We start from the raw sequence: 20,781 nt of genomic DNA, 5'->3' as shown, positions 1-20,781 counted from the left end.
GATTAAAGTCTCCGAGGATCACTGTGGGGGAGTCTGTTTTGAGGTTGTCTACGATAAATTCAATGAGGGGTGAGGGGTCTTGTTCGAGGAGGTTGGGAGGGGCGTAAATGAGGCATATCTGAAGGGAGGGTGATTTGAAGAGACCGATTTCTAGCTTAGGGGGGGGGGCAGACGGGTAGGATTTTGAGGTTCAGGTGCTTTTTTGCGGCCAGGAGTAAACCACCACCTCTCTTTTTTGGTCTTGGGATGGAGAAGATGTCGTATAGTTTTTCGGGGAGCTGATTGAGATAGACATGGTCTGATTCTTTGAGCCATGATTCAGTGATGGCAAAAAGATCAGGGTTATCATCCGTGAGCAGGTCATGGATGATGGGGGCTTTTTTGAGGATGGATTGTGCATTGAGGAGGGTTAGGGTGAGAGTGGCTAGTCCGAGGAATTGAGTAAGGGGTGAGGTCAAGATGGGAACTAGTGAGCTCCGAGGGTTAGTGGTATGAAGAGGGGGTGTGCATGGTTTGCGCAGGTGAGGGAGAAATAGGGTGGGGATAGATTGGATGCACATGTCTGGTGTGATGAGGCAGGGAGTGTGGGGTGGGCCCCCTGTCGAGATGGTCTCTGCGGTGTAGGGAAATTGGGCTGGTCTGAGCTTAGCGAGGGTGAGTAGACATCGAGGCAGTGATAGTGCATGGAAATTCAAGCACAATACAATACAATACAGAATCAAGCACAAGACAGTACAGGGTACTTAAAGATAACAGAAACAGGTAGTCCAAGTCTATGTCCGGTGTCTACGTGCAGCGTTGTGTGTTCTGTGATGGCTGTCCGTTGTGAAAGTGAAATTGCTGAGCGGGTACTCAGTGCCGTTTTACTCACTGTGCTAATCCGGTGGCTGGGCGTCAGCGTGTGATTCTGAGTCCGGTTGTGGGTTTCCAGTGGGGTAGAAGCAGGGGAGAGGAGGAGATGTTTAAGGTCCTGGACTGCGGTTCTGCACGAAGGGGCGCACAAAGGGGCAAGCCCCTTTGTCGTGCTCCTTCGGCGTGCGACGCATGGCGTGCGACGCCTAAGGGCAGCCCCGGGTTTTAAAGCTCCCTCCGGCCCCTTTCGATGACGCGGTCCGGGGGGGCGGAGCAGGCAGCGTGGCTGGGAGGCCGAGGCGAGGTGCAGGAGATGGCCGCGTGGCTTGGGGGGCTCCCTGGACCCCGGCGGGTCGGCGCCGAAAGCGCAGGAGCGAAGATCCGGTAAGCGGCGAAGAGGATTACCTGCGGGCGGCCCCGGGTTTTAAAGCTCCCTCCGGCCCCTTTCGATGACGCGGTCCGGGGGGGCGGAGCAGGCAGCGTGGCTGGGAGGCCGAGGCGAGGTGCAGGAGACGGCCGCGTGGCTTGGGGGGCTCCCTGGACCCCGGCGGGTCGGCGCCGAAAGCGCAGGAGCGAAGATCCGGTAAGCGGCGAAGAGGATTACCTGCGGGCGGCCCCGGGTTTTAAAGCTCCTAAAGACGTGTGTAACTTTGTCCCATTATTGTGTTGTTGTTGCACAAAACCTGGTTACTGCTTGAGGAAAGTTTGTTTATTTATATGCATTTGATGGAGAAGATATTGTTACATAGGTCAGGTGTGTTGAAAATTCCATATATGCATGCTGTTTTATTCCCTTGACCTAGAGACATTCTGGGAAATGCATCTTTTTAACAGGACTAAAAGCACACCTTGTATGGAAGTACGCATGCATTTTTAGCTATTTTGAGGAGGGCAATTTGTAGACAGGTAAATGGCTTTGAAAATTGCCTTCCAAATATTTAAGGGCTGCAGTTTAAAATTATTTTTTTTTCGGATTCTTACCCAATAGAAAGGCTTCCCAGCCATCGTAAAACAGCAGCATCTAGTGGCCACACTCAGAGGGCCCACTGGATTCCATAGACAGCCATCGCCTATGGACCTTGGCAAATGACTGTTGCTGCAATGGCTCGGTTAGGCAGTAGAGGGAGATATTTATGCAAATCAGATTAGTTCTCACTATTCTTAACAGAGGGAAACGTCTAACAGTGGGAGACTCCTGAAGGTTATTGCTCATTTGAGTGATAGTAAGCATCCATCCCCAAAAGGATGGGTACGTCTTTAGGAGGTCATATACTGAAGGAGATTCAATAAGACACTTGATAGAGTTATGTTTGGAGTTGGAAGAAATGTCAACATCTTCCAGGGTGCAGGAGACGCAGCTAAAGGCCTCCTGGGAAGGAAGAGGGTAGTTTTCCTTTCTTTTCCATCTTATATTTGGAGTGGTTTTGGTAAGGGAGCCAGCCTCAGGAGGGTTTCTTATCACAAGATTAAAAGGATAGAGGCAGGGCTTAATTTGCAGACAAACAGGAATTTGAACTGTGGAGCTGAGGGGGAAGGAGGGAAGTGGAGCAGGACTAGGGGAAAGGGGAGGGGTCAGGTGTGAACTCTTCTACACAAACAATGGAGGTAAATGTGACATACTGTCATAGCAATTTTCAAAAGCCATTTACTCGAGTAAAGTACACATACACAAGTAAATCCCATGGACAATTCAATGGCATATATTGTAGCCATTTTCAAAAGCCCATTTACTCGAGTAAAGAGAATTTACTAGAGAAAAATCCAATTTTATTCGAGCAAATTTTTTTTTTTAAATCAGGCCCAGTGTGCCAACAAACCCAGTAGCTGCAGAACAGTGGGGATGATAAGCATTCACCTAGAGTCTCTTCATCCTTTCCCACCCTCTCTCATGGCCTTTCAATTAACTAGGAAATTGCACAAAAATCAAGGCCATGTGGCTGCTCTCATCTCAGGGTAAGCAGCTCCCTGCTCTGCTTTCTCTGGGCTGGGGGACGGGCTGGGGGGGAGGGGAAGACATGATCCTGCCACCACCGTCTCTACTCCATTTCTGCAGGGAACTTAAACTGGTTTACATAGTGAGGGAGCCAGGACTGATTTAGGTCCTGGAAAAAAAAAGGTGTCAGGATGTCATTCTGGGTTGTTCCATCAGAAACGAAGCCCTGAGAAACAGATACAAAAAGGGATTCAGTTAGCACAGGTCTGAAACTTGTGACTTCTAGTGCTTATCAAGGCCAGGGTTGAAACCTTGACCACTGGCACTGCCGCTCATAAGATTCAAACATGTGTCTGTTTTTTGCTCTGCAGTATCACCTCTTCTCCTCCTGTTTCCTGTAGAAGTGTGTGTGTGTGTGGGGGGGGGGGGGGGGGACAGGATAGAAGAGACTGGATTAGGGAGTAAATTAGCTATTCTCTGCTATGTCTGCTCCTCTTCCCTGCAAACTGCCAGGAGAGGAGGGGCTGGAGCAGAACGCCCCCTGCTCCTCTACCTGTTAAGTGAAAAGAAGTGGTGGAGCAGGAGTTTATCCAGGAGAGGGGGGAGGGTGAAGGGGAGGGTTTCCAACAGGTAGTGTGCTACCATTCGGGCCGATACAGTAAAATCGCGGGAGAGCAGGCGAGCGCCCGCTTTCCCGACACACGCACAGGCCAGTGTCCTGTGCGTGCGATGCAGTAAATAAATGTATTAAAATTTGGGCCGGTGGTAAAAATAGGTGCTAGGGACACTAGCGCGTCCCTAGTGCCTCTTTTTTGATAGGAGCGGCGGCTGTCAGCGGGTTTGACAGCCGACGCTCAATTTTGCCAGCGTCGGTTCTCGAGCCCGCTGACAGCCACGGGCTCGGAAACCAGACACCCTGCAAAATTGAGCTTCTGGATTTCGACCCGCGAGCCACGGGCCTATTTCAAATTTTTTTTTTCAATTTTTTTTTATTTTTTTTAACTTTTGGGACCTCCGACTTAATATCGCCATGATAGTAAGTCGGAGGGTGCACAGAAAAGCAGTTTTTACTGCTTTTCTGTGCACTTTCCCGGTGCTGAGAGAAATTAACGCCTACCTTTGGGTAGACACTAATTTCTGAAAGTAAAATGTGCGGCTTGGCTGCACATTTTATTTTCTGTATCGCGTAGGAATACCTAATAGGGCCATCAACATGCATGTTGATGGCCCTATTAGGTATTCCTATTACCCCTTACTGAATAAGGGGTAAAGCTAGCGAGTCCAAAACGTGCGTCCAATCGCAGGTTAGTGCACTCCGCCGGAGCGCACTGTACTCTATTGGCCTGATTGTCTAGCAGGGAGAAGGAGGGTTGCCCATTCTTCAGAGGGAAAGCACCTCTTGGAGAGCTGGCAGGAGTATCCCAAATCCTACTCAACTGGTTTGAGAAGATTTGTTTTACTTTTGGGACTCTGTATCTGAATCACTTGTTGTTTTCATCGCTTCTTTAACTGAGCTGTTGTTTCAGGGGACCAATTCATTTTATTTTTTTTTTTTTATTAAAAGTAACTAATTTTGGAGAACAACATCAAGCGTATGGACTGTATTTATTTCTTGAGTGGGACTCCCTTGGGCCTTGCAGGTATGCCTGTCCCCCCTAATGCAATTTCCGGATGCAGCGCTGAGGAACGGTGCACCCTGCAGTCTCTGCAGCGTAGCTCCTAAGAAAGGGGGATTATAGTAAAAACAGGAAAACCTGGATAATTGGAAATGAAGGCTCATAGCACTATTACCCCCAATAGACGCCCATTCTGATTAAGCAGGAAGCCCAACGGAGTAGGGAAAAATTGCTGAGCTCCAAAAATATTACAGTTTTCCTAAAGTATGGGGTGGGGTTTTTTATTTTTATAAGAATATTGAATTGTTTACCTCTAAGCCACCAATATAAATTCACTTCACGTGGAGGGTGATCAGAAATCAGTACCATCTGAGGAGGCAATTTTCAGATTCCCTGAGCTGCAAGTGGATCATATTTTCAGACCTGGGAATTCCCCTTTGAAAATGTGTCAGTGTTTACAGTGTGAGTGCAAAAGTAGCTGTGGACTTTTGTCTCCAGAAAGCATGCAAGATGATTTCCAAATAAAACCACTGCACAACTACTTTCCCTTCATGGCCTAAGCCCACCCCCTTTTTCCTGCAGGTAAAAGTGACTGCATTGGGAAACAGCACACATATGTTTACCTACACTGAAGAAAGAGGGGCGGTGGAATTTTATTCACATACAATGTTTTGGAAATTGTCTTCTGAATGTCAGAATACATTGATAGTCCTAATCCAGTTGCCAGTGAATAGATGTCCAAGCCATTCATTATCATTATCATCTTCATGGTAGTTAGTAGCCTAGTTAGTCAAAGCAGGGAAGTCAAGAATTCGGTAGGCAGAGAAAGAAAATTAAACTTTCAACCCTAGAAATATTCCCTTCAAAACTTATCTAAGTTTCTTTGGCTTGTGAGTGTGACAAAGCTTCTCTTGCTGCATCTGTACCTTGGATATGTGGAAAAGTTCACTTTGAAGTGCTGTGAAAGATGTTTCACAAACACTACATAAGCTAAACCAAACAACTTTTCCACAATAAGTACTCTAAAAAGCAATCACGTAAAGTGCAAGTCATTTTAGGAACCATTTCTTGGGGATTAATACCTGTTACAGCAACTAGTCAGAAGGATTGGAACTTGCACATCTCAGTTGCTTTAACAATGATTCATTTTGCTGCATATGTTAAAAAAAACTCTAAATTGTATTTCAACAATATGAGCTGGCGGTGATAAATGTATAAACTAACATATTCTTATTAAACCTGGATATTTTGGTTACAGGCAACAAGAAAGGTCATAAAATCTCTGAGATGCAAGGAAAAATAAAGTATTTTTTTAAATATTCTTTTTTGTTTCCTCCAGCCATCTCCGTGTGAATGGTGCCGATGCGAGCCTAGCAACGAAGTTCACTGTGTTGTAGCCGACTGTGCAGTACCTGAGTGTGTGAACCCAGTTTATGAACCGGAGCAGTGTTGTCCTGTCTGCAAAAATGGTAAGAAAGGACAGAGAACAACAACAACAACAAAAAACCCTCAGAATTCATGACCTTCAATAACCTCCAGAGGTCAAATGCCAACCTATCCATTGCCAGCATGCTCTGTCATTGTGATTTTTTTCTTTCTTGTATTTTTGTACTGATAAAAAGTCACCTTGTTAAAAGAAAACAAATAGGCTTTTGAGCTCCTCATGTGGCTTCTGACTTCCAGTACATAGTTGATTGCCTTGCTACGTAGAGTTGTTTTTTTTTTTTTCCTACAAGTTACCACTTATAAAATAAAATTTTCGAAGCTATGATCCCCTTATTCCTGACCCCATCAAGCAGTCTAGCAGATTTTCATAAATGTAATGTTTTGAAACAAGTGCAGCTTGAATTCTACAAAGTATTTTCACTGTGGAATAGAAATAAAGAAAAAAAACTAACTCAGAATTATGTAGTTGATGAAAAACAGAGAAGGCCACTTTTTTTTAGAGTAGGCTTCATTGGTGTACACTACAGATGTTTCACTATGTGTAAGAGAGAAGTTTAGCTTTTCTAAAGTGTTTGCAGTACAAATTAAGGAGCTTTTTTTTACTAAAGGTTTTCTCCCATTTTGTGTCTGGTAAAATGCTTAGTAAATGGGGCTCTAAATCTGAAGTAAGATCAGCCAAGTGAAAAATGGTTCCCCTCATTTTTGTCTATTCTTTTATGAAATGCTTAGCTTGTTTTCTCCAGTTTTTCATCAGATTCTATGATTAAGGATTTATCAGCATTTATCCATGGTGAATCAGCTAAAGTGGTAATGACTCATTGAAAGAGCTTTTTACTGTAAGTTATTATGGTAATTCTATTTTATGTTGAATCATTCACCGAGTGAATGTGTAGCTTCCTCTGAAAACCTACAGTTCTCTGGGGTGGAAAGCTATGCAGCATTCTCAGGGCTTCTGCACAATGCATGACAGCTTTGCAAGCAGTGGGAGTGAAAAAGATTGCTTACTACTTCTACTATCATTGTTATTACTATAGCACAGGTGTGTAAATTTGGGTAAAGAAAGGTCAAGCAACCTTCTCACATCCATTTCAGGATCATGGTCAAAAAGTAGGAAACCTAACAAGTTCCAAGCTCTAACTAACAAAGAAAATCTCCATTAACTTTCAAACCAGCCAATAATTAATGACACTAATTCACTAGAGTTAAAACAAAAGGAGATGTGCAGCTGGAAGGATGGACAGTACACATCTGCCTCAGGTGCTCAGGGAACTAAAGATGCCTGAGAGTCTTGTAACATCAAACACCCTAGGGGAAAAAATCTTTTTACAATTCTATGTATATTATATATTTGGCTGTTTCTGTTCGAGAATGTCAGTTTTGATTTTTGACATCAAAGTGCAAGGTTGCTGTGCCAGTTAAAATGCACCATAAACTGGACCCGTTTTATAAACCAAGATTACTTAATGGACTAGGGTAGGATAATATTTGTACTTTCATAAGTAAGAAATTATTTTTTATTTGGTAAGACCATGTATTAATTATAAAAGGAAATCCTGATCTCAGTCTAAGGGTCCAGTAAAGCTAATCATGCATAGAGAAGTAATTTAGCACACACTAAGAGTAGCATGCTTTGCATTAAGAGGGCAATATTAGAACACCATGCATAGTAGTAAAGTCTGCATGTATCTGTTACACACACATTTTTATGCTAATATTCAAAGTGATTTTATATGCATAAAATAGCTTTAAAAATACAGGGGCAAAGTCCCTAGTATGTATACCAGTTACAATCAGGAAGTAACAGCTGTTTCTAGTAATGCGTAACTTTTGCCTATAAACTTAGAAGCAAACTTCTGAAAATCCAGAAGTCTGCATCTAAATCCTATCCCTGCTCCAACTCAATCCTCCGGAACACCTACCACAAGTGTGCATAAAAGTATACGCATGCTTTTACACACATGACCACCAGGGCTATTTTCAAAGAGTTACTTGCACGCATAAAACCTTATTATATACACATAAGTGACTTTGAAATTGGACCCCTGAAGGCCTATTGTGCATACTGAGCCAGGGTCAGAAGATGTTGGCGTGAACATACTAAAATTAGTGGGAATACACATGTAAATAAAGGAATACCACATACAAAGTGAACATTAGCCTGTGCATCAGAAATGGCATCAGGTGCTGTCCTCCACATGCTATTTACTGTGCACTTGCTAATGGTTAAAATTTAAGACCTGCCTCAGACCAGATGTAACAATTTTACTGATCATGCTAAGGACTGCAAGTGTCTAGCTATGTCGAAATCCCATATGTTAACCAGCTCAGATTGAAATGGTTGGTTAGCACAAAGAATGTCCTCTTCCTCTGAATTCTCAGATTGAAATCACCCACATCCCCACTCCCTTACAACCTCCCTTCCTTCCCTGAGCATTATCAGGCACCTTCCCAAGTAACAACTAGACAACTGCTCTCATAGCCCCATTAGACCCCCCCCCCCAATTTCCAAAGCCGCTGAGGAAAATTTACTCCATGAGCACCCTTCAATAACACCCCCCAACATGAAGCCCACCACCTGCCTAAAACCCAAATCTCACTCCCACCCATTGTGAAGGAGATGCGATTATTCTAGAGGGGCTGGTTCTTCACAGGCAGGAGAGGATCCAGAGCCCTGCTGCTTAAGAACCTAAGAAATTGCCATGCTGGGTCAGACCAAGGGTCCATCAAGCCCAGCATCCTGTTTCCAACAGAGGCCAAAACCAGACCACAAGAACCTGGCAATTACCCAAACACTAAGAAGATCCCATGCTAATGATCCAATTAATAGCAGTGGCTTTTCCCTAAGTAAACTTGATTAATAGCAGTTAATGGACTTCTCCTCCACGAACTTATCCAAACCTTTTTTGAACCCAGTTACACTAACTGCACTAACCACATCCTCTGGCAACAAATTCCAGAGCTTAATTGTGCATTGAGTGAAAAAGAATATTCTCTGATTAGTCTTAAATGTGCTACTTGCTAACTTCATGAAATGCCCCCTAGTCCTATTATCCGAAAGTGTGAATAACCGATTCACATCTACTCGTTGAAGATCTCTCATGATCTTAAAAACCTCTATCATATCCCCCCTCAGCCCTAACCTCTTCAGCCTTTCCTCATAGGGGAGATATTCCATACCCTTTATCATTTTGGTTGCCCTTCTCTGTACCTTCTCCATCGCAACTATATCTTTTTTGAGATGCAGCAACCAGAATTGTACATAGTAGTATTCAAGGTGCACTGCAGTAGTCACCAAATAATGCTGGTGGAAAGCACTTCACCATATCAATGCAATAAATTTACCAATTGCACACTAGTGGTAAAGCATTTCCTATCAACATTGTTTGACAGCTGCAGCAATACAAGCAGGAAGGCTCTGTTGTCTCACCTGCCTGAGAAGAACCAGATCCTCTGGAATAGTAGGTTCTCATTCCTGGGGTGGGGGAGGGCAGAGAGGTGAGTGCTAGTAGGAATGTTGGGGGCTGTAGGTGGGAAGGCTTCATTTTGTGGAGCTTCATATTAAGCTTGGAGATAGAGGTTTTGCAGGGGCTTTAGAGTGGGGCTCTAAAAGGGCTATGGTTATCTGGCTATTCAGGAGGGGAGGTCCAAAGGTGATCAGGAAGGGGCTTGATATCTGTCATGGTGGTGGGAGTATTCTGTGCTATTGTTTGGGGAGGTGTGTGATTCAGTTCAAGATTATGTGATGCTGTACGGTGGGGGGGAGGTAATGCTGTTTGGGGGGAGGTAGGAAGAGTCAGTGACTGACTTCTAGGGTTTGGGGGAAGAGGAAGAGCTATCTACCCTTTTCATTTTGGGACAGTTAACATGGGGGTTTTCAAGATGCAACCCTTAGATGCTATTAGATGCTACACTTTTTTGTTTTAGCATGTGTTACCACTAACCTTTCTAATGATCAAAAGAACCCACCAAAACTAGTGAGGCTGCTGTCTAAAACACCCAGCCACCCTGTACTCATTATAGCCATGGCCACTCAATGCAGGTTACCTCTTACCCCCACTTTGAACTCCTAATACAGCCGTAGCCATAGCATTGAAGTTAGGGTTGCAACCATGACTGCTCCATGTAACTTACCCTAGCTTTCTTGTAACCATGACTGCTCTGTGAGCATTACTATAGCCTTCTTAGAAATTTGATGTAATCTTACCACCATTCTCTGTCTATTGGATTGGATTGTTCCCTCCTTTGCTCTTTAACCTTCCATATGACTGAGAAAACACTCAACCCCCTCCCTCATTTCTTCTGTTAAGTGAAAATTAACTATCTCTCTCTCTCTCACACACACTCACAAGTATACACCGATCTCTAACCACTAAGATCCTCCTCCATCAAATCAGAGTGGAGGAGTAGCCTAGAGGAAAGAGCAGCAAGCTATGAGCTAAGGAAGCCAAGTTTCAAATCCTGCTGGTGAGCTTGGGTATGTCATGTCACCCTCCATTGCCTCATATACAAACTTAGGGCCCTATTTACTAACCATTTCTCCCATAGACACACAATGGGAGAAAATCTTTATTAACTGGGTCCCCTATATTGTAACCCATCTGGGGACAGAGAAATACTTAGTGTACCTAAATACAATCTACTTTGAAGTGGTAGACTAATCACAAAAGTTGGAATATAAGTAGAAAAACAAAATACCGTAACTAGCATCCCTACCAACTGCTATCATATTAACTTATTATAGAAAGTTACAATGTGATTTTCACATCACTCATATCTTCATATTGAGGGCAACTTGTAAAGGGATTTCCTGCTCCTAAACAGGAAAATGCACTCCCCTCCCCTTTGTGCAGGGAAACGTATGCACTCTGTCCACAACGTTCAGAAGGAGTGGCACTGGAGGCTAGGATGCTGCCAGCATCATCCTGGAAAAGCATGTGCGCATAGGGGAAGATTTTCAAAGCCCATGCACGTAAATCAGGTGGATTTACACGCGCTGGGCCTATTTTCAAAAGGCCCGGCAGCGCGCATAAAGCCCCAGGATGCGCGTATGTCCCAGGGCTCGAAAAAAGGGGCGGGGCGTGGGCGGGCTGGGGCAGGCTGGGGGTGGGGTAGGGCTGGAGCATCCAAGCACAGCAGCCATTTGCCACTGTGCCCGGGTTCGGTCGGCGCGCACAACCTTCACTTGCCCAGAGGCAGGCGCAACTTAGTAAAGAAAGGTTGGGGGGGGTTTAGATAGGGCTGGGGGTGGGTTAGGGAGGGGAAGGTGGGGGGGGGGGGGAGCGGAAGGAAAATTCCTTCTGAGGCCGCTCCAATTTCGGAGTGGCCTCAGAAGGAACAGGGAAAGCCATCGGGGCTCCCCCAAGGCTTGAAGTGCGCAAGTTGCACAAGTGTGCACCCCCTCGCGCGCGCTAACCCCGGATTTTATAACATGCGCGCGGCTGCGCGCGCATGTTATAAAATCAGGCATAGATTTGCGCGCGCCGGGTTGCGCGCACAAATCTACGCCCGTGCGTAGCTACTAAAATCTGGCCCATAATTTTTAACTCCCCTGCACATTCTTTCTGGTGGGAAGTTTGCACCTGCAAACTCTATGGGTACTTAAGTACCCACGGGCCCCTCTGGGGAAGGGAAACTCGGCAGGCCTCCAAGTTACATGGGGAAGGTGGGAGGAAAGGCTTGCAAATAGCTCTCGATCTTCTGAATGTGACCCACACACTATGTTGTAAACAATCTCTTGCATTGTGATGGGGTGAAAAGGTCCACTGCTGTACTCTTGCATAAGAGCGACATATACAGAATTGTGGCCATAGAATGTCGATTCCAGTGACCTAACTGGATTTTTATAATATTAAAAAGCAGACTTTCTCTTAAAATCTAATAATAATGGCTGCTTGATTCAGTCAGCACGGTACCAGTCAGTTCTTTCCAGCTGAGCACACAAAGTCATTCAGCACTGACCTTTCCCTTTTTTTTTTTAAGCCAAACATATGCAGCATGCTGCAAATACAGGTAATTCTTGTATGCTGGTGACTGGCTGGAAAAATAAGTACAGAGGAACTGAGTATGTCAGTTCATAATCCCTCTGACATATGCTAAAACTAGATTTGTCTCACTATCAGGAAGTCTTATCCTTTTTAAAGAGAAAATATGTTATTTCAGAGACATTAGGTTTGCACACGCACATCATCAATTGAATAGTCTTGTGTGGCAGCTGCATTTGCAATAATAGTTTACCTCTATCTTTTCTTAGATAATGTTTGCTTCCTACCATGGGATCCTCTCATAAATATAATCCATAAGATCAGATAACAATTTTGGCAGCAGAATGTTCTTATAACAGTAATAAACAAGGACTTTGAAAATATGCTCCTATGTATTTTTCTAGGTAAGTGAAGTAACCTGTGAGGCTGGTAAGAGATGCTGCTTGACACATTCTGAAATGTAAAAGGATCATTCTGCCATCTCATGAATGGAAGAGCTGATTAGCATACTATTTCCCCTCAATGCACCTATAAATATAATAGCAACAAGAAGAGGACAGCAGACTTTCATTTTTTATAGAACATATACACGCCAAAAGCTGTGATTGTGACATCTGTGCCTTGCATACATGGTGCACTCATACCTCTTAGGTTCTTTCATGAGCAGCAACAAAGACTTCTGATTTGATGATGCTTTCCTTTTGATGCATAATATGCTGGCTTTACAAAAAGGAGTTCTGATGGAAAACGAAATAGAATACATAAATCAAATGCAGTGTTTCAACCCACCTGTCAGTAAAGAGCACCTGGCTACTAAGACCCATTAGTAACAAATGATTAGCTAATGGACATACTTGTGTGCATTTTCAGCGTGGCGTGAGCACATGATGTAGCCAGCCAAAATTTGACTAGCTAGATGTAGGTCTGCCATTTAAGTGCTGCAGTTAGGGTGGTTGTTCATAATATGGAACCTGACATCATGCAAATATAGTTTGAATTATTCTTCCCTGTGTGCATCACTTTGCACTTGTTCACATTAAATTTCATCTGCCATTAGATGTCCAGTCTCTCATTCTCACAAGGTCCTCCTGCAATTTCCCACAATCTGCTTGTGACTTAACAACCTGGAATAATTTTGCCTGCAAATTTTATCATATCACTTATTGTTCCCTTATCCAGATCACTTATAAATATTTTAAAAAGCACCGGTCCCAGTACAGATTCCTGGGACACTCCACTGTTTACCTTCCTCCATTGAGAAAACTGACCATTCAGTCCTATTCACTATTTCCCATCTTTTCACCAATTTGCAATCCACATAGAACATTATCTCCTATCCCATGATTTTTTTTTAATTTTAGGGAAAGTTGAAAAAATGAAGGTTCAAATGCCTTGTAAAATGTTCCAACTATTTTATTTTGCAATGTAATTGCAACTTATTATGAATCAAAAAAGTATTCACCAATCATATATCTTTGACAACTTCTCAAGAACTTCTAGCCTTCCCTTAAACTCCTTCAAACAGTATTCATGGTTATATGGCAGTACACTCAGACTTTGTACAAAGGAATTTATGTCCAAAAAATATCTTAAGAGTGAGTTATCTAGTCTTACTAAGGCCACCTAGATGCCATCCAGAGTAACCACCAGAGGTTTCACTAGGGGAGAAGAAACTTCACCAAATATCAATGAAGTCACCATCTCCGGCAGATACTTCTGCAAACTTGCCATTATGTCTTCTCTAGTCTCCAGCTTCTCCTCTGTGAACAATCTTGCATGGTTCATGGACTCTCTGCCTTCTATGGAATTGATGAAATAGATGGGTACTTGCCAGGTTCTTATGGCCTGGATTGGCCACTGTTGGAAACAGGATGATGGGCTTGATGGACCCTTGGTCTGACCCAGTATGGCATGTTCTTATGATGTTTTCAGAAATGCCAGCAACAGAATGACAGCCTGCCTGCCCCCCCCCCCCCCCAACTGGGGGCATCTACCAACATGTTCTCTCTCTAAGGCAGTGATTGATGATATAGAAGGCTAAGTGAAATTTCTTTCTCCAGCTGATCTGGCATTTCTCCACTTGTTGCCCTCCACAAATCCAGATTCTCAGCTGAGAAAGCCAATGCCATCTCTCTTCAGCTGTATCAGGGATAGAACCATAGGGAGAAAGGCACACACTTTCCATTTCCTTTTCACGAGCATAGTCAAGGTAACAAATGTAGAAGAAACACAGTGCTACTCTGACATGCTCACACGGCCATCTTGTTCCTCCCTGCATCAAGAAAAACGAATTTTGATGAAAATAATATACAGAATCAGTTTCAAAAATAATTTTTGTATTTCTAATGATCTATTGCTCATATATAAAGGAAGAACATTAAGTCATTTAGCAAGATAAATTAGGCCCAAACAACAAATAGAAATTCAATTGAAAATACTGTACTCATTCCGACAATCATTTTGGCTCTAATATTGTTTACAACATTTGATATGCTTTTCTCTTCATTTTGAGGCTTGCCTGTTTACATATCTTGTTGCCTGTAGCCAAAAAGGAATTTTCTCTTAATATACTGGGATTTATTTTTATGCCTTTCTTGACTGTAACTTGCTAAGCACTGAGACTTTGTGGAGGCAAGGTTAATGCAGAAATCTGTTGATTCTACCATTCTTTGACCTCAAGATTCATAACAAACCAATATCAATTCCAGTACTCTGCATTCATTTAGGAGCACCAGTCTCAGTCACCAGTCATGGAGGTTTACTCTAATTGCTGGAAGCAAAAGAATTGTTAGATCATAATTTAAAATATTCAGTATAGTAATTTCAAGGCCACATGCAGTGTGTCAGGCAACTAATTTTTAATAATACCATGCAATGGTATTGTAGGCATTCTGTAACTGAACTCTGGGTACCTCATAAGAATTTCAGATTTGAGGATTGACTATGGATAATAACAAACCAGAAATTAAAAGAGACTCCAAAGGTCCTATATATTGCTACAAAGTGCTTATATATTTTCACCACCATTCTCATCTTTCAAATCTGCTGCGGAGTTGACTTCCTATGGAAGTACAGCTTAGGTTTGCCTTTACTCTCACTGTAACATGCTCAGAAAAGTGGGGGTTAACTTCAACCAGGAGCAGCAAGCTTCTCTCTCTCTCTCTCTTTTCATTGTTATTCACATGCTGGACAGCAAGCTCGGATCAACTCAACCATTCTATCTATGCTTCTCCCACAGTCATTCTTAATGAACAGGCAATCAACACAGCAGGATTCAGTTCCCTTCCATGCCTTTATTATAATGTCTGTTAATTCATAATACAGTTCAGCTCAGTCTCTTCAGTGCTCCTTCTCACAGTATTTACCAACATACTGTTAATAAAATGCATAGGTAAGAAGTATTTAATGGAGTTCCTTTCTGTTGCTAGCACTGCTTGAGTGCTTACCTGCAGGAGTATGACATATCTTTGTTTAGCAGCTCAGCACCTTTTCCCTCTATCATCGCGGCCCTGGCCCATCAAGGGAGAGTTCACCATGTTCTCTCTTTCTTCCTCTATCTAGTTCCACTCTGGAGGGTTTTTTGCCCCTTATAAAATTCCTTCAATTGGCTCTAAGTGCCAAAATGGACACTGAGCTTAAAATGACTCTGAACCAAATGTCCTAAAGGGCTTTTCTCCAGTGTGAACTCACTTCCTGTTGAGCCAGAATACTCAGAGACTCCATCTCCAAGAACAACTATGGCCTCACTTCCTTTCATCTTAATTGGTATAATTGTTATCCAATCATTTATTTATTATTTATTTATTTAGAACTTTTATATACCGGCATTAGTATGCAAACATCTCTCTCTCTCTCTCTCTCTCTCTCCCTCTCCCTCTCCCTCTCCCCTCCTTTTCAGATTTGCATCGCATCATACAATATGGTGGCAGATACATTTATCTGGCTAACTTTAGGGCAATCGAATAGCAGTCCACCTAACTTATTATTTATTTTATTTAAGGCTTTTATATACCTATAACCATTTGCACATCATATTAAATGGAACAGGTAACATTTACAAATAACATATTGTAATATAACGGAAAAAATAATATCGGGTAACATTTACAAATAAATTTTACAAACAACATTTACAAATAACAAATTACCCCTAGATTCAAAGTCCTGGTCCTGCCGGAAGTCCGTTTTTGAAAATAAAAATGCAATGAATATGAAAAACATGAGAATTTTTGTATATTTTTAAAGAATGCTATTTTCATTTTATTCCATTCAGAATGAACTGAAAATGGCCTATTTCATTGGTGATTTTACATTAGTTAAAAACAAAAGCATATTCTTACTGGAGGTGCAGCTAAAGAATACAGCTTTTCATTTCTTTAGAAAAGTCTGTCTCATTTAACTGTGGACATTTTTTTTTTTTTTTAATATTTAAACGGTTTTTATTGGTAACCAGTAGAAAAACATAATGTAACATGGTACACAACTAGGTTAAATTTAACATTCCAAAGAATCAAAGCATGTGAATCATGACACACACAATTGCAGACATAACAATTATACACCCACCACCGGTACCATTTTAGTGTCTACTTAGTGTATCCCCCCCCCCCCACCACCCCTCCCCAGAACCAAACCTAAGGAATATTGTGTATAAAGGGTTGTGCACTGGATACAGTAACTACAGACCTAATGACAGGGAAGAAGAAGATCTGTCACATTTGAAATATTGTAAATAATGGAGACCAAAAGGAAACCAAGAAGAGGGGACCACCCTCAAGTACATTCAGCATTCTTCCGGAATATCAGCATCATAGTATATCATGAAATGAAAGCATCAAATGACATTAATATAACAGTAATATACACACATCCATCTAAACTATGCCCTAACTGATCTCGCTGATTGTTGCTGTAACTGATCCCACTGATTCTTTCTTTGAATACCTGGATTATCATTGCAGTATCACTCTGAAGAATCTCTGAAGTGGGAGAGAAATAGTAATTGATTAGATTTTTTTGATTTTGATCTATATGTCTATACCATTGTTCTTAAACCTTGTGGTATTTTTGTTTGCTTCTTTGGTTATTATAATCCTTTTTTTTACTTTGTATTTCAGGCCTTTATGTAACTCCTTTTATCACTGATGGATGCAGGCTAGCTTCTCCTTTTCTTTATCTTGGCTTTTGATATATCTTAACTATCCTTCCATAGGATTTTCTCTGTTCTCTATCAGGCAAGCATAGGGAGAGGAATGCTCAGCAGAAAAAGGGAGGTGATATTGCCCCTGTATAGGTCCCTGGTAAGATCTCCTTTGGAATACTGTGTACAGTTCTGGAGACTGCATCTTCAAAAGGATATAACCAGGATGGAGTTGGTCCTGAGGGTGGCTACTAAAATGGTCACCGATCTTTGTTCTAAAGTATATGGGGATAGCCTTAAAGATCTAAACAAGTATATCATAGAAGAAAGGCGAGATAAGGGAGGTATGACAGAGACATTCAAATATCTCAAAGGCTTCCATGCTCAGGAGGAGATGAGCCTTTCCAATTGAAAAGAAGCTCTAGAACGAGGGATCATATGATGAGGTTAAAAGAGGGTAGACTATAGAATAATCTTAGGAAATGTTTCTTTACAGAGAGGGTGGTAGTTGTGTGGAACAGCTTCCCAGTGGAGATGGTGGATATAAAAACAATATTTGAATGCAAGAAAGCATGGGATAAATACAGTGGATCTCTAAGGAAGTGATGGGAATTATAATGCTAAATCAATTGAATAGCTGGGCAGTCTAGATGGGCCATACAGTCTGTTGATGCCTTTGTGTTTCTATGATTCTGTGTATCACTCAACATGTCTGTATGTAAATTCTAGAAGTCTAAAAATAAAATGGGAGAATGGGAGAATTAGAGTGTTTGTCACTAGATGAAAATATTGATATAATTGGCATCTAAGAGACCTGGTAGAAAAAAAGGCAACTAATGGGACACAGTGATACCAGGGAACAAATAATATCAAACTGACAGATAGAAGATATGGTGGCATGGCACCATGTATTAAGGATTCCATAGAATCAAGCAAGATACACATTATTTATTTATTATAAAGTTTCTATACCACCACATCCAAGAACACTCTGTCCAGGACAGTTTACACATAAACATTCATAATTATACATATAAATGGAGGAGTAGCCTAGTGGTTAGAGCAGGGGGCTATAAACCAGGAGACCAGGGTTTGAGTCCTGCTGTTGCTCCTTGTGACCTTGGGCAAGTCACTTTACCTTCTATTGCCTCAGGTACAAACTTGGGGGCTCATTTATCAAAGTGCTATATAGTGTTTTCGCATGCAAAAAATGCCGTTAACACATGCAAAAGCACCATAACACATGATGCAATGCAAATAACAAAGAGGGGAGGATTTGTGGGCTCACAGTTTTGCAAATTCCTATCGCACAGCTTTACGCAAATGAAAAAGGTGTAGTTAATTAAAATTTGCGTTAAAGCTGTGCGATAGGGCTTTGCAAAACTGTGAGCCCAGCCCATTTGGCCAAAAATCCCGCCTCAATATCCTCCCCTTTTTCTTATTTGTATCACACCATGCGTTATGGTGCTTTTGCATGCGTTAATGGCGTTTTTTGCATGCAAAAATGCCATTATAGCACTTTGATAAATGACCCCCTTAGATTGTAAGCGCTCTGGGGATAGGGAAATACCTAAAGTACCTGAATGTAATCCACTTTGAAGCACTGAGAAAAGTGGAATATAAGTAAATTAACATTTTACAGTATGGACAATGAACAGATGAAACAAAATATCAACTTAACTAATCAAATATTAACAAAATCCTCCTTTAAAAATATTTTTTAAATATATTTTTTCTCTTAAATATGTTGGTAGATGATTCCACAGAGTGAGAACTGCAGCTGGCATTGCCCTTGCTCGAACCTGAGTGGATCTATGTTGTTTTATTTTGGGAACCCTTAAAAATCTAGTTCCTGCAGAATGCAGGAGAATACCAAATAACATTTGACCAAAGAGCACTACTAATATGAATTTTGTTCTCCATTTCACTGGAAGCTAGTGTAGCTGTTGCAGGACATATGTCATATGATCATATTTGTAGATAGGCCAAGCAATAGTACTGCAGAATGCTGAATCAGTTGTGAAACCTTGGTCAGCTTATCAGTACGTTCACTAATGAAGTACCAAAATAGTCTATATGGTAAGAACTAAGTCCTGCAAAACAGTTCTAAAAAGCACTGCTGGAATTAAAGAACAAAAAGATTTTAGCATTTTAACTTAAAAAATGATGTTTTGACCAATTTACCAACATGGAGATTCATAGTCAACTGTGAGTCAAGCACAACCCTTAGACTTCCCTTCTCTGACTGAATAGTTAATTGTTCCCCTTCATAAAAGATATAATTAATCCCACCTCCCATTGGAGCCATTCCAACCCATAATATCTTGGTCTTTTGAACATTCAATTTAAGACCATTTGTCTTTAACCACAATCTAACTTGGGTCATAGCGTCAGATTAAAGGGTTTCAGAGGGCATGCCTGGCGTAGTACTAGGGATGTACAGCTGTATATCAACCATGTATATAATAAAAGGCAACTCCAGTACTCTTAGAACCTTCCCTGTTGGGACTAAGTACATTTTAAATAATACAGAAGAGAGCATAGATCCTTGAGGTATGCCTAATTGTATTTTATGCTAGGTTGAAAAATCTGAACCATATGTATATACATCTCTCTATCCTACAACAAAGATGAAAACCAGCTAGGCCTGAAATGTCAATATTCATCAGCCTGGCCAATAAAATGTCATGGAAAACAGTATCAAAAGCTGATTACATATCAATTTGTACCAGAATACCCATATCTCCGTGGTCTATACTGCTCAGTAAAGTATTCATCAAGGCAAGTAATAAGGCTTCTGTATTATGTGCTTTGTCATTCTACAGGAAAGTAACTGCACTCTGGATGGAATCTCTATGGACAGAAATTGAATGCATGATAGAGAGGATTATAGCAGAGGGGGTTTACTACCAGTCATCTAACCAGGATGGAGTAAAAGATTGTGAAATACTAGCAGAAATTAGAAAGGGGAGAGTTCAGTTATCCCAGTATTGATTGGATGAATGTCTCATGAGAGAATATCAGGGAGGCTAAGTTTCTAGACACCATAAATGTCTAGTTCATGGAGCAATTGATCCTAGAACCAATGGTAAAGGGGGCAGAGCTACTTTATATATAGCTTTTACTGGAATGCAGGATCAGGTGCAAGGGGTAACGTAAGAACATAAGAAAATGCCATACTGGGTCAGACCAAGGGTCCATCAAGCCCAGCATCCTGTTTCCAACAGTGGCCAATCCAGGCCATAAGAACCTGGCAAGTACCCAAAAACTAAGTCTATTCCATGTAACCATTGCTAATGGCAGTGGCTATTCTCTAAGTGAACTTAATAGCAGGTAATGGACTTCTCCTCCAAGAACTTATCCAATCCTTTTTTAAACACAGCTATACTAACTGCACTAACCACATTCTCTGGCAACAAATTCCAGAGTTTAATTGTGCGTTGAGTAAAAAAGAACTTTCTCCGATTAGTTTTAAATGTGCCCCATGCTAACTTCATGGAGTGCCCCCTAGTCTTTCTACTATCTGAAAGAGTAAATAACCGATTCACATCTACCCGTTCTAGACCTCTCATGATTTTAAACATCTCTATCATATCCCCCCTCAGTCGTCTCTTCTCCAAGCTGAAAAGTCCTAACCTCTTTAGTCTTTCCTCATAGGGGAGTTGTTCCATTCCCTTTATCATTTTGGTAGCCCTTCTCTGTACCTTCTCCATCGGCAATAGTCATCATAATACAATCTGAGATAACACCTGGAAGTAAAATCATAGATAAAACTACTACACTAACATATAACTTTAAAAAGGGAGACTGTGA

At 41.7% G+C, this 20,781-nt stretch overlaps 1 protein-coding gene across 1 annotated transcript in view; it reads left to right on the top strand.

Annotated features, from left to right (window-relative positions):
• Nucleotides 1-20,781, top strand: part of VWC2L (von Willebrand factor C domain containing 2 like) — a 490,745-nt gene that overhangs the window by 130,600 nt on the left and 339,364 nt on the right. Inside the window, exon 2 of the mRNA XM_029606124.1 lies at nucleotides 5,741-5,870. Coding sequence (XP_029461984.1) covers nucleotides 5,741-5,870 — 130 coding nt within the window. The remainder of the gene's footprint in view (nucleotides 1-5,740; nucleotides 5,871-20,781) is intronic.

The sequence above is a fragment of the Rhinatrema bivittatum genome, chromosome 6, assembly GCF_901001135.1.
Source record: "Rhinatrema bivittatum chromosome 6, aRhiBiv1.1, whole genome shotgun sequence".
Lineage (NCBI taxonomy): Eukaryota > Metazoa > Chordata > Amphibia > Gymnophiona > Rhinatrematidae > Rhinatrema > Rhinatrema bivittatum.
Note: the sequence above shows the minus strand (reverse complement) of the source record. Positions and strands in the feature narration are given on the sequence as shown.